This window comes from Suricata suricatta, chromosome 7 (genome assembly GCF_006229205.1).
Source record: "Suricata suricatta isolate VVHF042 chromosome 7, meerkat_22Aug2017_6uvM2_HiC, whole genome shotgun sequence".
Taxonomy (NCBI): domain Eukaryota; kingdom Metazoa; phylum Chordata; class Mammalia; order Carnivora; family Herpestidae; genus Suricata; species Suricata suricatta.
In genome coordinates, this window is record NC_043706.1 from 1835485 (window position 1) to 1854771 (window position 19287).

The following is a 19287-nucleotide window of genomic DNA, read 5'->3' on the forward strand; positions in this document are numbered from 1 at the left end:
AAAAATACAAAAAGAGACAGGGGAGGGGCACCTGGGTGGCTCAGTCCGTTGAGCATCAGACTCTTGATTTCGGCGTAGGATCTCAGTTTGTGAGATCAAGCCCTGCATCAGGCTCTGTGCTGACAGAATCGAGCCTGCTTGGAATTCTCTCTCTCTCTAAGTAATAAATAATAAATAAATTACTAAACATTAACAATTAAATTAAATTAAATTAATTAAATGAAATTAAATTAATTAAGGGGTGCTTGGGTGGCTCAGTCGGTTAAGCATCCGACTTCAGCTCAGGTCATGATCTCACAGTCCATGGGTTCGAGCCCAGTGTCAGGTTCTGTGCTGACAGCTCAGAGCCTGGAGCCTGCTTCAGATTCTGTGTCTCCCTCTCTCTCTGCCCCTCTCCCACTCGTGCTCTGTCTCTGTCTCTCAAAATAAAAAATAATAAAAGACAAAAAATTTTTTAATTAATTAAATAAAATATACAAAATATTGAAATTAATAAGAAGTAATAAATAGACTTAGAGAGAGATAGAAACAGGAGAAACATTCTCTATGACCAGCAAAGTGTGAAGGGTCTTAGTAGAGCAGAAAAGTGACATAATGACAAATTAGAAGACTAGATAACCTAAGGGAGACTTAAATTCAATATTCTTACCATAGTTGGGCCAGTTTTTCATTACTGACAGGGAATTATGTTGCCTATAAACACAGTAAATCCAGTAGGAAGTCAGGAGCAGTGGTCTGAGACATGCTGCAAATCAAGCCTCTGTTCTCTGAGTGAAATAAAATAAGATAATAAAATAAAATTAAATTAAATTAAAATAATTCTGTCCAAGAATGCACTTTTCATCTCGGAAGCATGCCCATTTTGCATCTGCTCAACGTTTTTTGCATCATTTCCCTTCTGTGGTTGGCACTGCGTCGGCACCTAACAAAGGCCTGAGAAAGGAGAGAGTGCATTCTGTTCTGGTCTCTTCTGGATCTAAAAGCTGCATTATTTCCTGCTTATGTCCAGCGAGGCGAACGGCCTCTAGAAGAATTTCAGTGTCTGCGAGGTGAGTGGTGTGTGAGCCCTGAGCCTGGAAAGAAGCTTGACAATCATCCAGTAGAAAATGCAGGTGCCACAAAAAACCCTCCAGGGCAAACTGGCCTCTGTTGGAAAGAAGAAATCCAATGAGAAAGTCTTCCTTAAATTCGAAGTTTTGAGTGTTATGGTAGAGTTGTGGAAACAACCCGGAACATACAGACCAGCACTTCCCCGAGTGTGTCTGGCCCTTCCTACACTGAGACATGTGTCACTTCCCGCCCTCCCTGCACAGGCTGTCCCGGCTCGTCACACGCTCTCTACGACTCTCCAGTAAAGCCCGTACTTGATACTCACTCTTTGGGCTTGTTTTGGGGTGGGTACTGTTTTTATTTCAACCTTCACTTAGAAAACACTGTAGGAACAACATAACAAGGGCTATATCCCTTTTACTGAGATTCGCCTGTTCTTAACGCTTGACGGATGATTCGGTTTTCTCCTCCACACACACCTTACGGCTGCCATCGGCTAGCCCACTAGCGCCCTGAAGACGTGTGGCCAGGATACCAAGAGCCTGCATCCTTGAACCCTTCCATCCGCACATTCTCAAACCAGACATTCTGCCTTGGGACCAGAAAACCATGCCTGACTCAAACGGAACACTGATACAATAGTATTATTGAATGTACCCCCATGTCTCCATTATGGCAACTGTCCCCATAATGTCCCTTACATGAACTGTATTCCAATCTAGGATCTAACCTAGGCTCACACACTGAATTTAGTTATTACATTTCTTTAATCTCAATCACAATTCCCCAATGCTTGTCTCTCATAACATAGATTTGTTTTGCTTTTTAAAAATATTCTTTCATTAAAAAAATTTTAATGTTTTTATTTATTTTTGAGACAGAGAGAGACAGAGCATGAGAGGGGGAGGGGCAGAGAAAGAGGGAGACACAGACTCCGAAGCAGGCTCCAGGCTCTGAGCTGTCAGCACAGAGCCCGATGCGGGGCTTGAGCCCATAAACATGAGATCATGACCGGAGCCAAAGTTGAAGATTTAACCAACTGAGCCACCCAGGTGCCTCATAGTTTTGGAGAACACAGGGCAGTTGGTCTGTTTAACCCTCTGCCCCAAACTTGGGTTTGCCTAATGTTTCCTCACAATTAGATTCAAGTTACGCATTTTTGCCAGAAATACCACAGAAGTGATGAGTCCTCAGTAAAGCAATGAGATCAGAAGTCCTATATCAGTTCATCCCATTACTAGCTGTGCTTGGATTACTTGGTTAGGTGTTGTTTATCAGATTTTGCCACAGCAAAGGTATCACTTTCCCCTGGATTATGTTTTTCAGTTTAGGCCTATAGCTCCTTAAGCAGGAAGGTCAAGAACCACTTACATACCAGCAGCTCCAGGTCCAGAACCTTGTTGTGTGTCTCCAGCCTCAGCCAGTAACTAACCCTGAGCTGCCCAAGGCCCAGGAGCCTCTTTTCCTCCCTTCCTTCCTCCCTCCCTCCCTTCCTCCCTTCCTTCCTTCCTTCCATATTCATGGAGCTTGAATACATGTCAGGTACTGTTTGAAGTGCGGAGACAGGCTAAGAATAAGAGTCCTGGTCTCAGCCATCTTACTTAGCTCCAGATGTCCTGGGGCCTCCCTCTGCTGGGCCTCCTCACCACTTCTCCTGAGATGTAAGACAAACTGGAACAGAAAAAACCAACACAGACTTTGGTAAGAACCCAACTCTGTTTAGTCCTTTGTGTCTGTTTAGAACTTTTGTGTTGGTGTCTATGGTTGTTCTCAAATCAAGATTAACAAAAACTGATGTCTTTCTTGGAGAGAAAGGTGTAGAGTGTATATGGATTGAAATCCAGTTCAGAATAACAGCTTTTGGGGCACCTGGGTGGCTCAGTCCAGTAAGCGTCTGACTTTGGCTCATGATCTCACGGTTTGTGGGTTCAAGCCACACATCAGGCTCTGTGCCGACAGCTCAGAGCCTGGAGCCTGTCTTCAGATTCTGTATCTCCCTCTCTCTCTGACCCTCCCCTGCTCATGCTGTCTCTCCCCCTCTCAAAAATAAACAAAACATTAAAAAAATAACATAACAGCTCTCATCAAAGACAAAGATACTATACAGAGATACATTCAAAAACACAAACCAGTCAGGATGGATTTCCAGAATCATGTTCAAGTAACCCACAGAAGGCAGGGAAGAGAAACCACAGAAATGCAATACGGGGAACAAGAAAAAAAAATAGCAGACTAAGCCTTAAAATACCAGTAATTACATTAAGTGGAAACCTTTTCCATTCAATCCACCAATCATAAGACAAAGGGGATGGGTGAATGAAATCCCATCACTCAAGTCTTTGCCATCTACAAGAAGCTCTCTTCAAATTTAATGACACAGGTAAGGGGAACGGAAAGAACGGGAAGAGACACATGATGCAAACAACTTCAATCAAAGAAAAGGAGAAGCAGGACCATTCTTTTGCTGGCTGTCTACACTAAGACAATGTTAATCATGCAGATTAAGCTTTAAATTGGGTCACGCCTGTAGCTGTTCCATCGTGGACGGCACAAGAAAATGAGAACATCCTCTCCAGTATTTGAAGACTATTATGAGGTTCAGCGGAGAAGTCCCTCATGTCATTGCCCGAGGGACACAGGTAGTTCCAAAAGAGGTTTTCAGTTGTATAATTATAACTGTTAGGGGGCGAAAATGCTGGACTGAAAAGTTTGATTTTCCCTCTTCCCTTCTGTCCTGGGTTGTGAGCGAAAGGAGCACGCTCACAATAGGAGTAAGTGCTGGGCTTCAGTCAGAAGCCCCCACCCTTCTGGTCTCCACATCACTCAGACTACAGCACATCCTTGGAGCGCCTGCAGGGCTCCGTGTGGAGCGGTGTCCGACTTCGGCTCAGGATATGATCTCATGGTGTGTGAGTTCGAGTCCCACACTGGGCTCTGTGCTGTCACTGGTGGGCCAGCTAGAGCCTGCTTCAGAGCCTCTGCTCCCCTCTCTCTTTGCCTCTCCCCTGCTGTGCTCTCTCTCAAAAATGAATAAACATGAAAAAAAAAAAAAGACTTCCCCAGGAAATGCTAATTCTGGGGGTGGGGATCAGGAAGGGTCTGCCGGCCACCCGCTTGTGGACAATGGCTGGTTAGGGAGGGAGGGAAACAGAGGACTTGCCTGGAACACTCCAAACTTGGACATCACAGAGTCCCGGGCCCGGTCCGCAGAGCAGTAACCTCCATGCTGGGCGAGGCTAAACCTAGTGAGGAATCAAAATGGTTTGAAAACACACAATATAAAACCTCATGAATTCAGTAGAAAAATATAATTTTTTATAGCTCCCCTGTGTACTTTTCATCCTATTAACTTCATTGCATTTAGTAAAGGTAATCACAGGTAAATTTCTTGTTGACGTTTATTTTTCTAAATTCTCAACTTTTCCAGCATTTATGACCTTTATAGAAACTTCTTTTTAAGTTTATTTATTTTTGAGAGAGAGAGGGTGTGCTAACAGGGGAGGGGCAGAGAGAGAGAGAGAAGGAGAGGGAGACACAGAATGTGAAGCAGGCTCCAGGCTCTAAACTGTCAGCACAGAGCCCAACATGGGGCTCCAACTCACCAACCGTGAGATCATGACCTGAGCCGAAGTCTGACATGTAACCGAGTCCCCCCAGTGTCCCTACAAAAACTTTCCAATGTGACGCCTCAGGTTTTCTTTAAATAACGAAGTTCAAGAACCATTTTATCTCAGTTAAGAAAGGAAGGCTAGAGTCCCCGCAGCTGTCACCTGACCCGGGGCAGGGGGTCGGGCGTCGCGGCCTCTCAGGCACCGGAGCAGGTGGCCCTCGGCCTGCAGGTCCTCCCGCGCTCACATGCGCGGCTTCTCCTCCGAGTGGCCTCTCCTATGCCCCTCGGGAGGTGCCTTCCAGCTGAAGGCGCGCCCACACCCCGGGCACTGGAAAGGCCTCCTCCCTATGGAGCTGCACGTGGTGGCCCAGACCCGGGTTCTGGCCGGAGGCTTTGCCACACTCTGTACACGGTCAGGGCTTCACCTTGTTGGGACTGGCCTGGTGCTGGCGGAGGTGCTCGCCCCTGGAGAAGGCCTTCCCGCACTCAGGGCCCCGGCGCGTTGTTTCCCCAGGGTGGGTTCTTCTATGGCTCCGCAGGTGCGTGCCCGGCCCAGGGGGCTGCCGTGCCGCCACCCGCCCTGTGCTTCGGGAGGCCGGAACTCCGCCGAAGGCTCCGCCTCCCTCACCGCAGGGCCTCGCCCCAGTGTGGCGTCTTTGAGGCACGAGCAGGGTGGAGCTCACGCTGAAGGTTCTCCCCACTCGGCACACTCACAGGGCGCGTCCCCTGAGTGGATCCTGTGATGCATGATGAGTTCTGAGGTCCGGCCAAAGGCTCGCCCACACGCAGGACATTCACGGGGCTTCTCTCCAGTGTGGGCTCTCCGGTGTTGGTGAAGTCCCGCACTCTGGGTGAGGGCTTCTCCACACACTTTACGTTCATAGGGCTTTTCTTCACTGTGAATCCGCTGATGCTCAACCAGATGTGAGCGTTGCCGGAAGGTTTTCCCACGCTGTTACATTCGTTCGGCTACTCCCTGCGGAATCGCCGATGCTCAGTGAGGTCTGAGCTCCGGCAGAAGGCTTTTCCACAGTCCGTACACTCAAATGGTTTCTCTCCGGGGTGGACGCTTTGATGCTATGTAAGAACCGATCTCCGACTAAAACACCGACCACATTTCCTACATCCATACGGCCTTTCTGCAGTATGGACTCAGATGTTGGAAGAGGCCCGCCTTCTGCCTGAAACCTTTGCCACACTCTAGACAGTGATCAGGCTTCTCCTTGCCGCGAAGCCCCGGGTGCTGGCTAAGTTCTGCGCGTCTGATGAAGGCCTTTCCGCATTCTGTGCGCGAGTGCGGTTTTCCCCGGCGCTGGGCCTCCTGTGCACGTGAGGGCCTCCTGCCCAGGGGAAGGTTTTCCTGCATTCTTCACAGGGACAGACCTTTCTACCCGGGGCACCCTCATCCTGCATTTCCAAACCTGCACTCGGCTCCCTGTGCCCCGGGTATTTGGCGTGCTGGGAGGAGGTTCCATCCTGTCCATCGGACCCCTTCCCACACGGCTCTGCCTCTTCACAAAGTTCCTGCTTCTCGTCCAAAGTCACGTGGTCAGTCCTCACACCACCGCCTGAAGCAACAGACCACAACTGGAGGAGAAATGTAACTCTTCAGTAACGTAAGAGAGCTGTAAGGGCTGGTCTTGATTTTAGGCTGGCGTTAACGGAGGACCTGCATCGCTTCTCGTGCTGGCCAAGGTGGACAGAACGGTAGCGATGCGGGCGTGGAGATGAGAAAGAACACAGTGCTGCTCAGTTACCAGTAGTGTGTGGCAAAGAGGACAGGCTGTCACTTTTGTGGTGGCACAAGACCATCAGTCCCATCCTGCTGGTGGACTCTCTACTGACACTCTTTCTTGCTGGCTTGCTGCCTTTGATGAAGAAAGCCGCCGCTACCACACAGAGAAGCCATCTGTGTGGCAAGGGTGGTCATGGCCAGCAGCCAGCAAGGGACTGAGACCTCTGCCTGACTGAGAAGTGAGGCCCGCCAGCACTGATGGGAGGCTGGGAACAGACCCTTCCCCAGTCACAACTCAGATGAGACCTCAGCCCTGGCACCTTGACTGCAGCCTTGTAAGAGACCCAGAAGCGCAGGGCCAGCGGAGCCGAGCTGGACCCTTGACCCACAGACATTGTGAGAGAAAACGTGGACAGTGTTAAGCCACTAACTCCTAGTGACTTGTTAAGTGGCAGTTGACAACTAGTGTACAACTAGCACAAAATCACAAAGCCTCCTTAGGGTAAGAACTACTACACTTAGAAAGAAAAGAGGGGAGGGGCACGGGCTGGCTCAGTTCCAAGAGCACGAGACTCTTGATCTCAGGGTTGAGTTCAAGCCCCATGTTGGATGTAGTGATTACTTTTTTTTTTAATGTTTTATTTATTTTTGAGAGACAGAGAGAGCGTGAGGAGGGGAGGGTCAGAGAGAGAGGGAGACACAGAATCTGAAGCAGGCTCCAGCCTCTGAGCTGTCAGCACAGAGCCTGATGCGGGGCTTGAGCCCATAAACGTGAGATCATGACCGGAGCCAAAGCCGGAAGCTTAACCAACTGAGCCCCCCAAGCGCCCCTGTAGAGATTAAAAATAAAAAAAATTTAAAAAGGGTAAACAAACCACACATTGAAAAGCACATATATGTACATGTACACACACACATGTAACTATGCACATATGAATATTTGTTCTTATGTTTATAGATTCATATGTGTATAGGTGACATGTAAAACAAAAACCATAAGAATATTATGTTAAAATCAAACATAACTGTCCTAACAGCCACATCAATAAATGCAAATGGCTTAACTCATTAAAATACATTAGATTTGGTCACAGAGCACAACTGAACTCTATTTTATCTATATATTTTTAATGTTTCTTTTTTTTTTAAGTACCTTACAGGGGCACCTGGGTGGCTCAATGGGTTGTGTCCGGCTTTGGCTCAGGTCATGATCTCATGGTTTGTGGGTTCGAGCCTTGCATTGGGCTCTGTGCTGACAGCTCAGAGCCTGGAGCCTGCTTCAGATTCTGTATCTCCCTCTCCCTCTGACCCTCCCCTGCTCGCGCTGTCTCTCTGTCTCTCAAAATAAATAAAAAACATAAAAAAAACAACTGTTAGTTCAAAGGCAAAATATAAACATACATTTGAGATTTTCTAGAAAATAATAATGAAAACACTACATTTCAAAACATTTGGAATTCATCTAAAGCAGTGTTCAATGAAATATTCATAGCATCAAATACTTACATTAGTAAATAGGGGAATGAAAATATATAAATCAACCCACTCAAAAGTTAGGGAAAACAACAACAAAGACAACTAAATAAGCCAGGACAGCCCGCTCACTCATGCACTTCACTGGCCTTTTCCCGTTAGTGTCTCAATTCCCACTCCTGTGCATCCGGGGATCACCTCTGATGCTGCCACAACCTTAAGTAAATAAGTGAGCAAGTGTATGAATCAACTAACCAACCAACCAACCAAAGGAGAACACAAGAAATGAATTTAAAAAAATAAATGCAGAAACCAAATACAATCTAGAAAAGTGGTGGAACCCTGTAATGGTAAAACATAATTGAATACATCAATATAAATTCATGTGGGTTAGAAAACATATACATGATCTAACTCTGCCCATGAAATCTCCTAGAAGCAGTGTTACCCACGTGATAAAGAATACTTGTTCCCAGATCTTATTCTCCAACACCATTCTCCATTAAAAAAAAAAACAACAAGGTTCCTTCAGAAAGGGTTGACAGCAGGCCTGGGTACAGGGAAGATACAGGTGAGCCTGAAACAACTGATTTTGTTCAAGAAGCAAAAGCAAGCATTCAAAATTAACAGGGTCAAAATTAACAGAATCAAGACTCACAGAGCTGGGAGCACACATGAGGACGCTGTGTGGACTACACGGTGGGTCTGTAACGTGGTTCATACAGGCTGACTCAATAAAAGTGCCACCAACACGGAAAAGTCCTAAAATCTCATGTTGCCACTTAATGTGCCTAACAAACCACTTCCTAAATTTGAAAATTGGTAAATAAAAGGGGAAAACTAAGCATCGGTCATGACTGCCTAGAAGGAAGTGACCAAAGAGACATATCTGATGAAGGAAAGCTTTATTACGAATGCCAGTTAATCACACAGAAGGAATGAAAGAATGACAAAATCATCCTGTAACTCTCAATAAAATGGTTGACCCATACAAGGATATCAAACGTGTAATTTGTTAATGGGGAGCCAGCGATTTGCAAAGTGCCAAGGTGACACCTCAGAGTCAGTTACGAGAGGAAAATCAGCTGTTCACGGTCAAGGTGCTAAGTCAGTGATTTCACTAGTGGGTCACCCAGGTATTTACATCTCTTATTGGCTAATATTAATCCTAGCCCAAAATGATAACCTCAAATCCTTCAAGCCTTTAGATCCGATTTCCAGTTTATAGTGAATACAAGGTACCTGGGCAGCACGGTAATGATGCAATGAGGAAGCAATTAGAAAACTCCAGGGAAACTGGCCTGCTCTCATCAAAAGTCTGGGTGACGGGGGAAAAAATGGGAGAGGAATTGTTTTAATGTAGCAAAGAATTAAGAAGCATAAAAACCTGGCCCTGGATTCTACCCTCAGTTGGACAAATCAACTTTAAATACATTTTCAAAAAAAATGAGCCAATCTGAATTTGAACTGAATTTAGATAACACGAAAATGTACAGATAAGGGAAAAGAAAGATCATCAATGAACAAAATATATTAGAAGAAAGCAGAGTATGACCTTTTTTTGGTAAAAGGTATGTGTGTATGCCTATTTACATACCCATACATGTATATAAATATACACGCACATAAGAAAATGCACAGACATCAAATACAAAGTCATCCATTGTAATAATCTCTGGGTGATACGGTGCTTTATTTTCTTATTTTCTAACTCTGTACAATGCATATATGCTTCTCAAGTAATAATAAAGGATAATGTTCAAACCACCAATATAGTTTTATAGGGTTAATATCCCATCTGTATCTACTGAAGCATCAAAATTCTTGAAATAACATTTGCTACTAGACCATATGCAGAAAATTGAAAGATGGATACACATATTTTTTAATGTTTATTTATTTTTGAGAGAGAGAGAGCACGAGTTGGGGAGGAGCAGAGAGGGAGGCAGAATCCAAGGCAGGATCCAGGCTCTGAGCTGTCAGCACAGAGCCTGATGTGGGGCTTGAACTCACGAACAACAAAATCTTGACCTAAGCCAAAGTCAGATGCTTAACTGACTGAGCCACCCGAGTGCCCTGCAAATAAGGATATTTAAAACCAACCATACTACTGAGGCTGTTCTGATATGACTTACTGAATTTTAACCATAATTAGCTAAAATGTTGCCTTCATCATGTTCTTTTTTTATGTTCTTTTTTTTAATGTTTTATTTATTTTTGAGAGAGAGACAGACAGACAGACAGAGAGACAGTGTGAGCAGGGGAAGGTCAGAGAGAGAGGGAGACACAGTATCCGAAGCAGGCTCCAGGTTCTGAGCTAGTTGTCAGCACAGAGCCCGACACGGGGCTCGAACCCACAAACAGTGAGATCATGACCTGCGCCGAAGGTGGACACTCAACCGACTGAGCCACCCAGGTGCCCCTCATCATGTTCTTTAACAACCCTCATCACAAGGAATTAACATGTCATACTCAAAAAAATCAGACTCAGCGTTCATTTCAGTCCAAATTCCCCAGAGAAATTACTGTCTCACCTCCTTCCTCTGATGGTTGGGGCTCAGGTCCTTTGCTCTTGAACTGGACCCCTGGGGGCTGAACCCATGCGTATGAAGATTCTTCATCCAGTGTCTGAAGGGTCACTGTCTGTAAAAGGATTTCCTGTTCCAGAGCACAGGCTGAAACCTAGAGACAAGCAGTAGTGATTTAGCCCTAAGGATACTGAGGATTCAACAAGACTAAACTGGTTCAGAGGACTCCTCAAGGAATCCACAAGAAATGTCCCCCAGAGACAGTAGGAGAAGAAAAGCCTTATTTACCTCCTGGGGCACTAGGAAACAGCTAGAAAAGGAAGCAAAGCAAAATCTGATAGTCTTTTTTCTGTCACTTCATCATTTCCTGTGTGTCCTTGGCCAAGCTACACAACCTCTCTGACCTAAGCTTCCATGTGTGCAAAATGGCAATGATTTCACCTCCTTCTTTGTTTCCACGAGAGTTCGGAGTGACCCCTAAAATAAGGATCATGATGCTCCTGGTTGTGTCTGAAAGATGAAATGCCTTCCGTACCTTTTCAAATCTGATTCTGCTGTTCCCATCCTTTCCGTCTTTTCAGGGCTGGCTTAGCAAGAAGCTCAGTCTCCTCCTGAGTGCTGGCTGTCCCCTTGCTCCCTCAGAGATCCACAACTGAGGAAGTTTTGTTCCCAGCCACCCACAAGCACATCAGACGTGTCTCCTCTTTCTGTCCAGGTCCTCCAGCGCGGCCACCGCCTGCTCCCCGCTCTCCGGGTGCTGCTCCCCGCTCTCCGGGTGCTGCTCCCGCGCCCGGGCCTGGAGCTCCGCGGGCGGGATGGTCAGGAACTGCTGCAGCACCAGCAGCTCCAGGATCTGCTCCTTGCGGCGCGTCTCGGGCCGCAGCCACTGGCCGCACAGCTCGCGGAGCCGGCGCAGCGCCCCCCTGGGTCCAGGGGTCTCCTGGTAGCAGAAGCGCCTGAAGCGCTGCCTGAAGATCTCCCAGGCAGGGGGCTGGTTGTCCCAAAAGCTGAGGCCCTGACTCCAGGGCTGTCCTCCTCCAGCTCCACCTTCTCCACTGCAAGCCCCTGGGGACCCCATTCGGGCTAGACAAACTGACCAGCCGACTCCCCTGGGTCCACAGCCATCCTGCCAGGCTTCTGCTGGCGTGTCACCTGGAGGCCGCTGAGGGCGCTCTAGGGCACGGAACTAACTAGGGGGTAAACGGCAAATCCTGTGACGAGCCCACTCCAGAAGGAAGACCCGGGACCACAGTAACTACTTTTATTCATTCATTAAACCCACAAATACGCATTAATAGAGGCCGCCCTTGTGCAGACAGTGTTGCAGGTATTTGAACTGCGTCGATGCACTGAGCAGAGAGCCCTGGAGCGTCCACGCCACGCGGGGCAGTCCGCAAACACCACTCCCAGCGGAGCTCCGCGCGTGGGGCGGTGCCGCGTCGCTGGAGGAGGGGAGGGGCGGGCCGGGCCGAGGAATACTCTGAATCCGGCGCCCCGGCCTCAGGCGACACTTCCAACCCTCGTGAGGTGGCACAGGGTCGTCCGTCCGCGCCCAAGTGCACCCCGTCCGGCGGGAGACAAGCGCTCAGGAGCCGCGGTCACAACAGCAGTGACCTTCGTTCGTGCCGGCTCGGCAACCGGGCGCGCGGGGCCCCCACGCTGGGTCACCCTGGCGATTCAGCTCGTCGGGGCCCCGCAGGGCCGCTCCCGCCGGGCTCCGAGCCCGAGCCCAGGACCCCAGCGCGAGGGACACGCGAGGCCGCTGGTCCAGCTCGGCAGCAACTCGAAGAGCCCAGCGTGCGGCTCCCGGAAGCCGCGCCCGCGCCCCGCTTCCGGCGTCTTCCGGAATATACGCAACAGGATCAGGAAAGCGCGACCCGCCATTAACGATATGAGGTCATTTTCGTGGAGGTACATTTCTGTCAGTTGTCTGAAATATGAGGAAATAAATGGAATCCAGCATTTGAGATAAGAATGCTTACTTTGCAGGAATATCCTGTATAGACGATGGAAAATAACTTGTTGAGCCTAAGGCCCATTTTTCTGGTAAGAACAGGTTATCCTTGCTGTGGTGTGTAATTTACTAAAAACAAATGACAACAACAAAACCTTGACCTCATTTTATGTGACTTGATGCTCTAATCAGCTGATACAGCCTGGGAGGGGGCGGGTAACAGCGCTCCAACCCGTGTAAGGATGACCTTGCTTCAGGCGTATGCACCCCGTGCTTGCTGACTACGCCCCTTGGTCTGTAGCAGAAATAACCTGCTTGCCTTGAGATTTGCGGACCACTGACCTTGAGGAGTGAAGGGCCGGACCTCCCCAGAGGATAAGGCCTGACCGCATTGGAAAACGGCTGCGGGGGATGCCAGCGAGTCTATTAGGGTCATGTCCACCCGTGACTCCCTACCCGGCCACCTGCTCCTCCCTCATGCAGCCCCCTCCGTCCCTTCCCCGTATCTTCCCGTTTAACGCCTCCAGCTCCGCAGGGACAGGGAAGACGGTCCAACCCCAGCCGCTCCAGGATCCGCCCCTCGGTGTGCACGTCTGGCTTCTACCACGGACCGCGGCTCCTGGATCCCTGGCGCCTGTTACGTCTTCGTGGGGCCCAGAGGCCTCCTGGCGCAGCCGCGCTGGAAATGCCGGCGAGAGTGCGCAGAGGGCACACCTTCCCACGGCGCAGACTGCTCCCCAAAATGTGCTCTTCCCGGTTCGCCACGTGCAAACCCTCCTGCTCTCAGGGAGGGTGGACGACAGGAGTCAGGGTTACACCGGACTTTAAACAACTCCAGCCAAAACTCGCTGGACTCGGGGCAGAGTCAGAATCGGGGTGAAGGCTCTTCTGGGCTCTGGGGGATCAGAATGTATTGTAGACCCCAAATGACCGGGGCAGCGGAGAACTTGGATACGCTTGTTGACTTAATACGATAGCGGTGAAAGGCGACCGGGACAACTTAGGGACACAGGGCACCCAGGCCGCGGGGGCAGGTGTATGCGTCGCGCCCCGCCCCCCGGGGCTACAATAACTCCAAGCCCGCAGGGCACAGTGCGCCACGTGAGCTCCCGCCCCCGGGCCGGCGGGGCAGGCTTGGCGGAAGGTCGCCCCACCCTCTGTCGGATCCGCTCCCCGAGCCCGGGTTCTCCGCGCCCGGCCGCACCGTGAGCCCACGCCGGGGCGCAAATAGACGCCGTCGAGTGGTCCGCGGAGCTGGACCCCCGAGAGGCTACTTTCCGGTTTAGGAACCCGGAGGTCTGGGACTCTCTATGGCTTGCACTCCCAGGACGGTGCGGTCACTCCTTCCACCCCCACCTGCGGCCCACCTCCTGCCGCCCCCGCCCCCAGTACCCAGTACCCAGTCTCTACGGGAGAGGAGGCTCGCGCCCTTCCCGTGGCCTTAGCACCAAGACGGCTTGCTCCCGGCCTTGCTCGGACCCCTCGGCGGGACGCGTTTACATGAGCGGCCAGCACAACCCGACTGCACTGCACGGCGCCCTTGGAAGAATCGCGTGGGACCCCTCGGCGCTGAGTGCGCCCTGCTCCTCTCCTGCGGTGGTTTCGCGCTCCCACGGCCTGGCTGCTGCCGGAAAGGCCCTGGTAGATGGAGTTCACATCTGGGATTGGTCGACTTGATTAGAGACCTCCCTCCCATCCTCTTAAGGCCGGGTGGGCCTTGTCTTATCAGCTGAAGGCCTTAAGAGGAATGTCCAAGAAGGCATTTTGCCTCAAAACTGTAACGTGGAAATCCTGCCTGAGTTCCCAGTCTGCCAGCCTGCTTTGCAGGTCTTAGATATAGTCATACTGTATTTCTCTGGAGGACCTGAACTGATAAAATTCATCCTTGAAGTCCTACAAATGCCCTTGCCCATTTTCTTTATATACCTTCTCAGTTCTTCCAGGCCAGATTGTTTCTTGTGTCAAATTCATAAATGTATAAATTCATTAAATTTGAATCCATGTTTAATTAGTCTTTATAGTATATACTCTTAAAATGCATGACCATTCTTTAAACATGTAACAAATTCAGAAATGTGTGTTGTCCAAGTCACTGGGCAGAGAGCTCTATCTACATGTGAATATGTTTGGCCACAAAGAGTCAAGCTGCTGACATTTACAGTACCTATTTATTACTTACATGTAAGCTAAATCAAGCAATAATCCTATTTTTAGGGGCACCTGGGTGGCTCAGTCTGTTTAGCCACCTATTCTTGATTTAGGCTCAGGTCATGTTCTCATGGTTCGTGAGATCCACCTGAGTCCCACTCTGTGCTGATGACAGATGTTAGGATTCTCTCTCTCCCTTTCTCTACCCCTCCCTGCGCTCTCAAAAATAAATAAACTTAAAAAAAAAATAAAAGGAACCCTGGGGTGCCTGGGTGGCTCAGTCAGTTGACTGGCAGACTTGATTTCAGCTCAGGTCATGATCTTGTGGTTTGTGGGTTTGAACCCTGCACTGGGCTCATCAGTGTCGGAGCCTGCTCCTCTCTCTCTGCCCCTCCCCAACTTGCTTGTGTGCTCTCTCTCTCGCTCGCTCTCTCTCTCTCTCTCTCTCTCTCTCTCTCTCTCTCAATAAATAAATAAATTTAAAATAAATAATCCCATTTAAAAAATTTCAACTTCTGGTTTCCGTTTTTTTGCAACCAACCAACCAAAAAGATCAAAGATGACTTCACATTGTTTCCATTTTCTCTACCATTAAACATAAATCTCTTAAGTTGTCATTCTCCAGTAAGCACATTAATGTCTCCAAGGCCCAGATGCATAATGAGCTAGAGGGTGAAGACGCAAATGTGGCGATAAGGTGAGGGGAGAGTGGCATTCTAGAGTCCTGTGCTTAGGTTTCAGTCGTTCAGGGAGCCTGTCGCCTTGGACTGTGATATTCACAAGTGCTTTTCCTTCCTTCCGTGAGGCAGGAAGGTCAGACACGGCTGGAGGTTGCTATTCTCCTACATGGAAGGCTAAGAGGGGACCAGGCCTGGGTATTCCCCTCATTTACATGGAATGAATAGATTTTAATATTTTTTGTTGAGATATAATTCTCAGAACATAAAATAAATCCTTTCAATGTGTAATATTCAGTGACTTTTAGTGTATTCACAAATTTGAGATACCATAACACTAGTTCCAGAACGTTCTCATCATCCCAAATAAATCCACATCGTTAGTCGTGTCTAGTGATTGTCCAGTCTATTAAGGAGTCCTTCAAAGCATTCTTCATTTGCTATGGCGTTTTTTATTATCTCCTTTTCATTAGTTATCATTTCTTTTTCATTAATTCCTAAAATTTCAATCTCTGTTTACATTACCCATCACTTCCCATACCTCATCCCCGGCAACCACTAATCTACTTTCTGTCTGTGGATTTTCCTATTTGGGACATTTTGTAAAATAGAATCATACAATATGTGGCCTTCTTTTGTCTAACTTCTTTCATTTATTGTAATGTTTTCAAGGTTCATCCAAGTTATAGCACCATATTATAAATACTACATCCTTGTTATGGTCGGATAATGTATTATTGTATACCACATATTGTTTATTCATTGGCAGAATTTTGGATTTTCTACATTTTGGCTATTATGAATAGTTCTCTTGTGAACATTTATGGACACGTTTTTATTCGAACACCTGTTTTGAATTTTTTAAATATATAACCAAGAGTGGAATTGCTGGGTTATACGGTGACTCTGTTTAACTTTCTGAGGAACTTCCTAACGATTTTCCAAGGTGGCTACACCATTTTATATGTTCACCAGCAATGCAGGAGGGTTCTAATTTCTCCACATTCTTGTTAACACCTGTCCCTGTCTGTATTATAGTCACCTTGCTGAGTATGAAGTGGTATCTCGTGGCTCTGATTTGCATTTTCCTAATGTAGAATGATGTGCATCGTTTCATGGGCCTATGGTCCATTTGCATATTTTCTTGGAAGATAGATCTATTCAATTCCTTTGCCCATTTAAAAATTGGGCTGTCAGTCTTTTTGTTGCTGAGTTGTAAGGGTCTTAATGTATTCTGGGTACTAGACCCTTATCAGATATTTGACTTGTAAACAGTTTCTCCTGTTCCATGGCAGGTCCTTTCACTTTGTTGATAGTGTTGAAGCAAAAAAGGTTTTTAATTTGATGAAGTCCAATTTCTCTATTTTTAATTTGGCTTCTTGAATTTCTGGTGTTACTGAAGAAATCACTGCCTTAACTCAAGGACATATTTACACCTGATTGCTTCTAAATGTTTTAAAGTTTTAGTTCTTACTTTAGGTCTTTGATCCACTTTAACTTACATTAAAAAATCATTTTTAATGTTTATTTTGGAGAGAGAGACAAAGCGTGAGGAGGGAGGGGCAGAGAGAGAGAGAGAGAGAGAGAGAGAGAGAGAGAACCTGAAGCAGGCTCCCAGGTTCCGTGCTGTCAGCACAGAGCCCAACTCGGGGCTCAAGCTCACAAACTGTGGGATCATGACCTGAGCCAAAGTCAGAAGCTCAACTGACTGAGCCACCCACATGCCCTTTAACTTGAATTTTTAAGTGTTTTAAAATTTTTATTTGGGGCGCCTGGGTGGCTCAGTTGGTTAAGCCTCTGACTTCGGCTCAGGTCAGATCTCACGTTCGTGGGTTCGAGCCCCGCGTCAGGCTCTGTGCTGACAGCTAGCTCAGAGCCTGGAGCCTGCTTCCAGTTCTGTGTCTCCTTCTCTCTGCCCCTCCCCCTCTCATGTTCTGTCTCTCTCTGTATCAAAAATAAATAAAAACATTTAAATTTTTTTAAATTTTTATTTATTTTTGAGAGGGGTGTGAAGAAGCAGAGATGGGAGAGAGTGAGAATCCCAGCCAGGCTTTGCACTGTCAGCACAGAGCCCAATGTGGGGCTCAAACTCATGAACCATAAGATCGTGACCCGAGCCTAAATCAAGTCAGAGGCTTAACCAATCGAGCCACCAAGGCGCCCCTCCCAGATGTGTTTCTACTCTCAATTGCTTCTCCTAGATTTTCTGTGTCATATGTCTTCCATGTGCCTAATTTTTAAAATTTGTTTCTGCAAATTGCTTATAGAAATCATTTCAGGGGCGCCTGGGTGACAGTCGGTTAAGCGTCCGGCTTCGGCTCAGGTCATGATCTCACAGTTTGTGGGTTCGAGCCCCGCGTTGGGCTCTGTGCTGATGGCTAGCTCAGAGCGTGGAGCCTGCTTCGAATTCTGTGTCTTCCTCTCTCTCTGACCCTCCCCTGCTCATGCTCTGTCTTTCTTTGTCTCTCAAAAATAAATAAAAAACATTAAAAATATTTTTTAAATAAAAAAAGTAATTTCAGATCTAAGAGAATATTATGTCCTTATAGAGATGACTTCCCAGTACCTGTGGGCACTGGCATTATGAAATCACTTAAATCCACTGTAGAGATTAAGATTCAAAGCAGAGCAGCGGCCCCCTGTGAGAGCCAATGTGTGGCTCATATACTTTTAGAGGAGTCTTTGGGGCCCCACACACCAGAATGAGGGCATTTACCTGCACTACCCCCACCTTGGCAGTCTCCAGAATCCAATTTGGTGACTTCTTTTCCATGACTCTATCACGAGTTTGACTCACCTTCTCAGGTACCCTTTCCAGAATCAAGATGCCCAAAGAAGGGATCATTTCCTTAAATGTACATCCCCTTTCACTTTTACTTTCAAATTAGTTCCTTAATGTCTTTAGAAAGCATTTTGCCCGGCGTCCGCGCTGCCCCGCAGGGGAGCTGGCCCACAGGACTTTGTCCGCCGTCGCCCCCAGCAGAGCTCAGGGTGCGTGTTCTTGCAGGCTCAATAGTTGTTGCACGATTTCAGTCCCAACTGCTATTTTAACATTCTAACTTGAGAACACTGACATATCACTAATATGATTAAATATTCTTCACAAAGAAGACAAGAACATACCACAGGTAATTTCCCAAGAAACTATGGACTTGGAGGACGGAATTGACCTGCTGTAACTCCCAGAGGCGTGATTTATCTCATGCTGTAAATTTAAATCAGACAATTCCACGATGTCATTCAACAATTTAAGTCTAAGTCCTTTGACAACTGCGGCTGAGAAAATACTGCTTTCTTACGTCCCTGGCCTTCAGCAGTATCTGGGTGGAGGGAGAGAGGACGTGCCTGTAATAAATGGCTTTCAGCTGGGACTCAGTCCGGTGTGGCTGAAGAATGCTCTGGGCTGAGAGGCAGACTGTGCTGAGAACGTTCCTTTTTTAGCAAACAGCAAAATCTCTGGGAGGTACGAATATACACACTTACATGTTTAAAAATAACTGTTCCAACTGCATCTTCTCATCTCTGCTAAGGCCACTCTAATCTTCTGCCAAAACACTTGAGTCATTCTTGCCTCTTCTTTCTCTCCATCTTATCCATTAGCAAAGTCCTCGTGGCATGGTCTTCAGTGTGCAACTAGGATCCGTCACTTCTCACCACCTCTAATCACCTCTGTCCAAGGCACTGGAAGCTCCCGTCTAGATTACCTGAACGGCTCCTAGCTCCCAGCCCCGTCTCTATGTATTCTTCACAAGGCAGCTAGAGGAATCTTTTCAAAGCCCAAGACACATTAGGCCATGTCTTTGCTCAAAACCCTGCAATAAGCCCTCCAATTCACTCAGGGTAAAACCCAAAGTCTATAAATTGGCCCCAAGTTCATTTCTACAGGCCGTCTCCCTTAATCTGTGCCCTCGTCTCTTCTTGCCGTCTCACCAGCCATGCTGTTGCTCCAGTATGTCAACACTTTTGCACCTGCTACGTTCCCTTTCTGGGATGTTTAGACTGAAAAGTATTTTATTTTCCCTTTACACACGGTTTTTAGGGTCACACTGCATGTCAAGTAGCAGAGTCCATTTGCATCACCAGACCCGGAGCCGTCAGGCATTGTTTCTGAG

The 19287-nt window shown here is 47.6% G+C and overlaps 1 protein-coding gene across 3 annotated transcripts; it reads right to left on the bottom strand.

Moving 5' to 3' along the window:
• Positions 1-521: 521 nt before the first annotated feature.
• Positions 522-12196, bottom strand: LOC115296926 (zinc finger and SCAN domain-containing protein 31-like). Of its 3 annotated transcripts, none has more exons than XR_003911147.1 (3): positions 10932-12194; positions 10403-10550; positions 522-1146 (listed from the first exon to the last, which is right to left on the bottom strand). XR_003911147.1 is itself a non-coding variant. In XM_029945401.1 (3 exons), the coding sequence occupies exon 1, from the start codon at positions 11472-11474 to the stop codon at positions 11085-11087; it is 390 nt and encodes a 129-aa protein (XP_029801261.1). In that variant the 5' UTR covers positions 11475-12195; the 3' UTR covers positions 4146-4292; positions 10403-10550; positions 10932-11084. The 3 variants fall into 3 exon arrangements, 1 of the variants encoding a protein (XP_029801261.1); XR_003911148.1 differs by lacking the exon at positions 522-1146 and adding an exon at positions 4146-4292 and having other exon boundaries at positions 10685-12196; XM_029945401.1 differs by lacking the exon at positions 522-1146 and adding an exon at positions 4146-4292 and having other exon boundaries at positions 10932-12195.
• Positions 12197-19287: the final 7091 nt, after the last annotated feature.

What these genes read in the sequence shown, in the direction of transcription:
- LOC115296926 (XM_029945401.1), bottom strand. Translation starts at nt 11,474, where the DNA reads ATGGGGTCCCCAGGGGCTTGCAGTGGAGAAGGTGGAGCTGGAGGAGGA.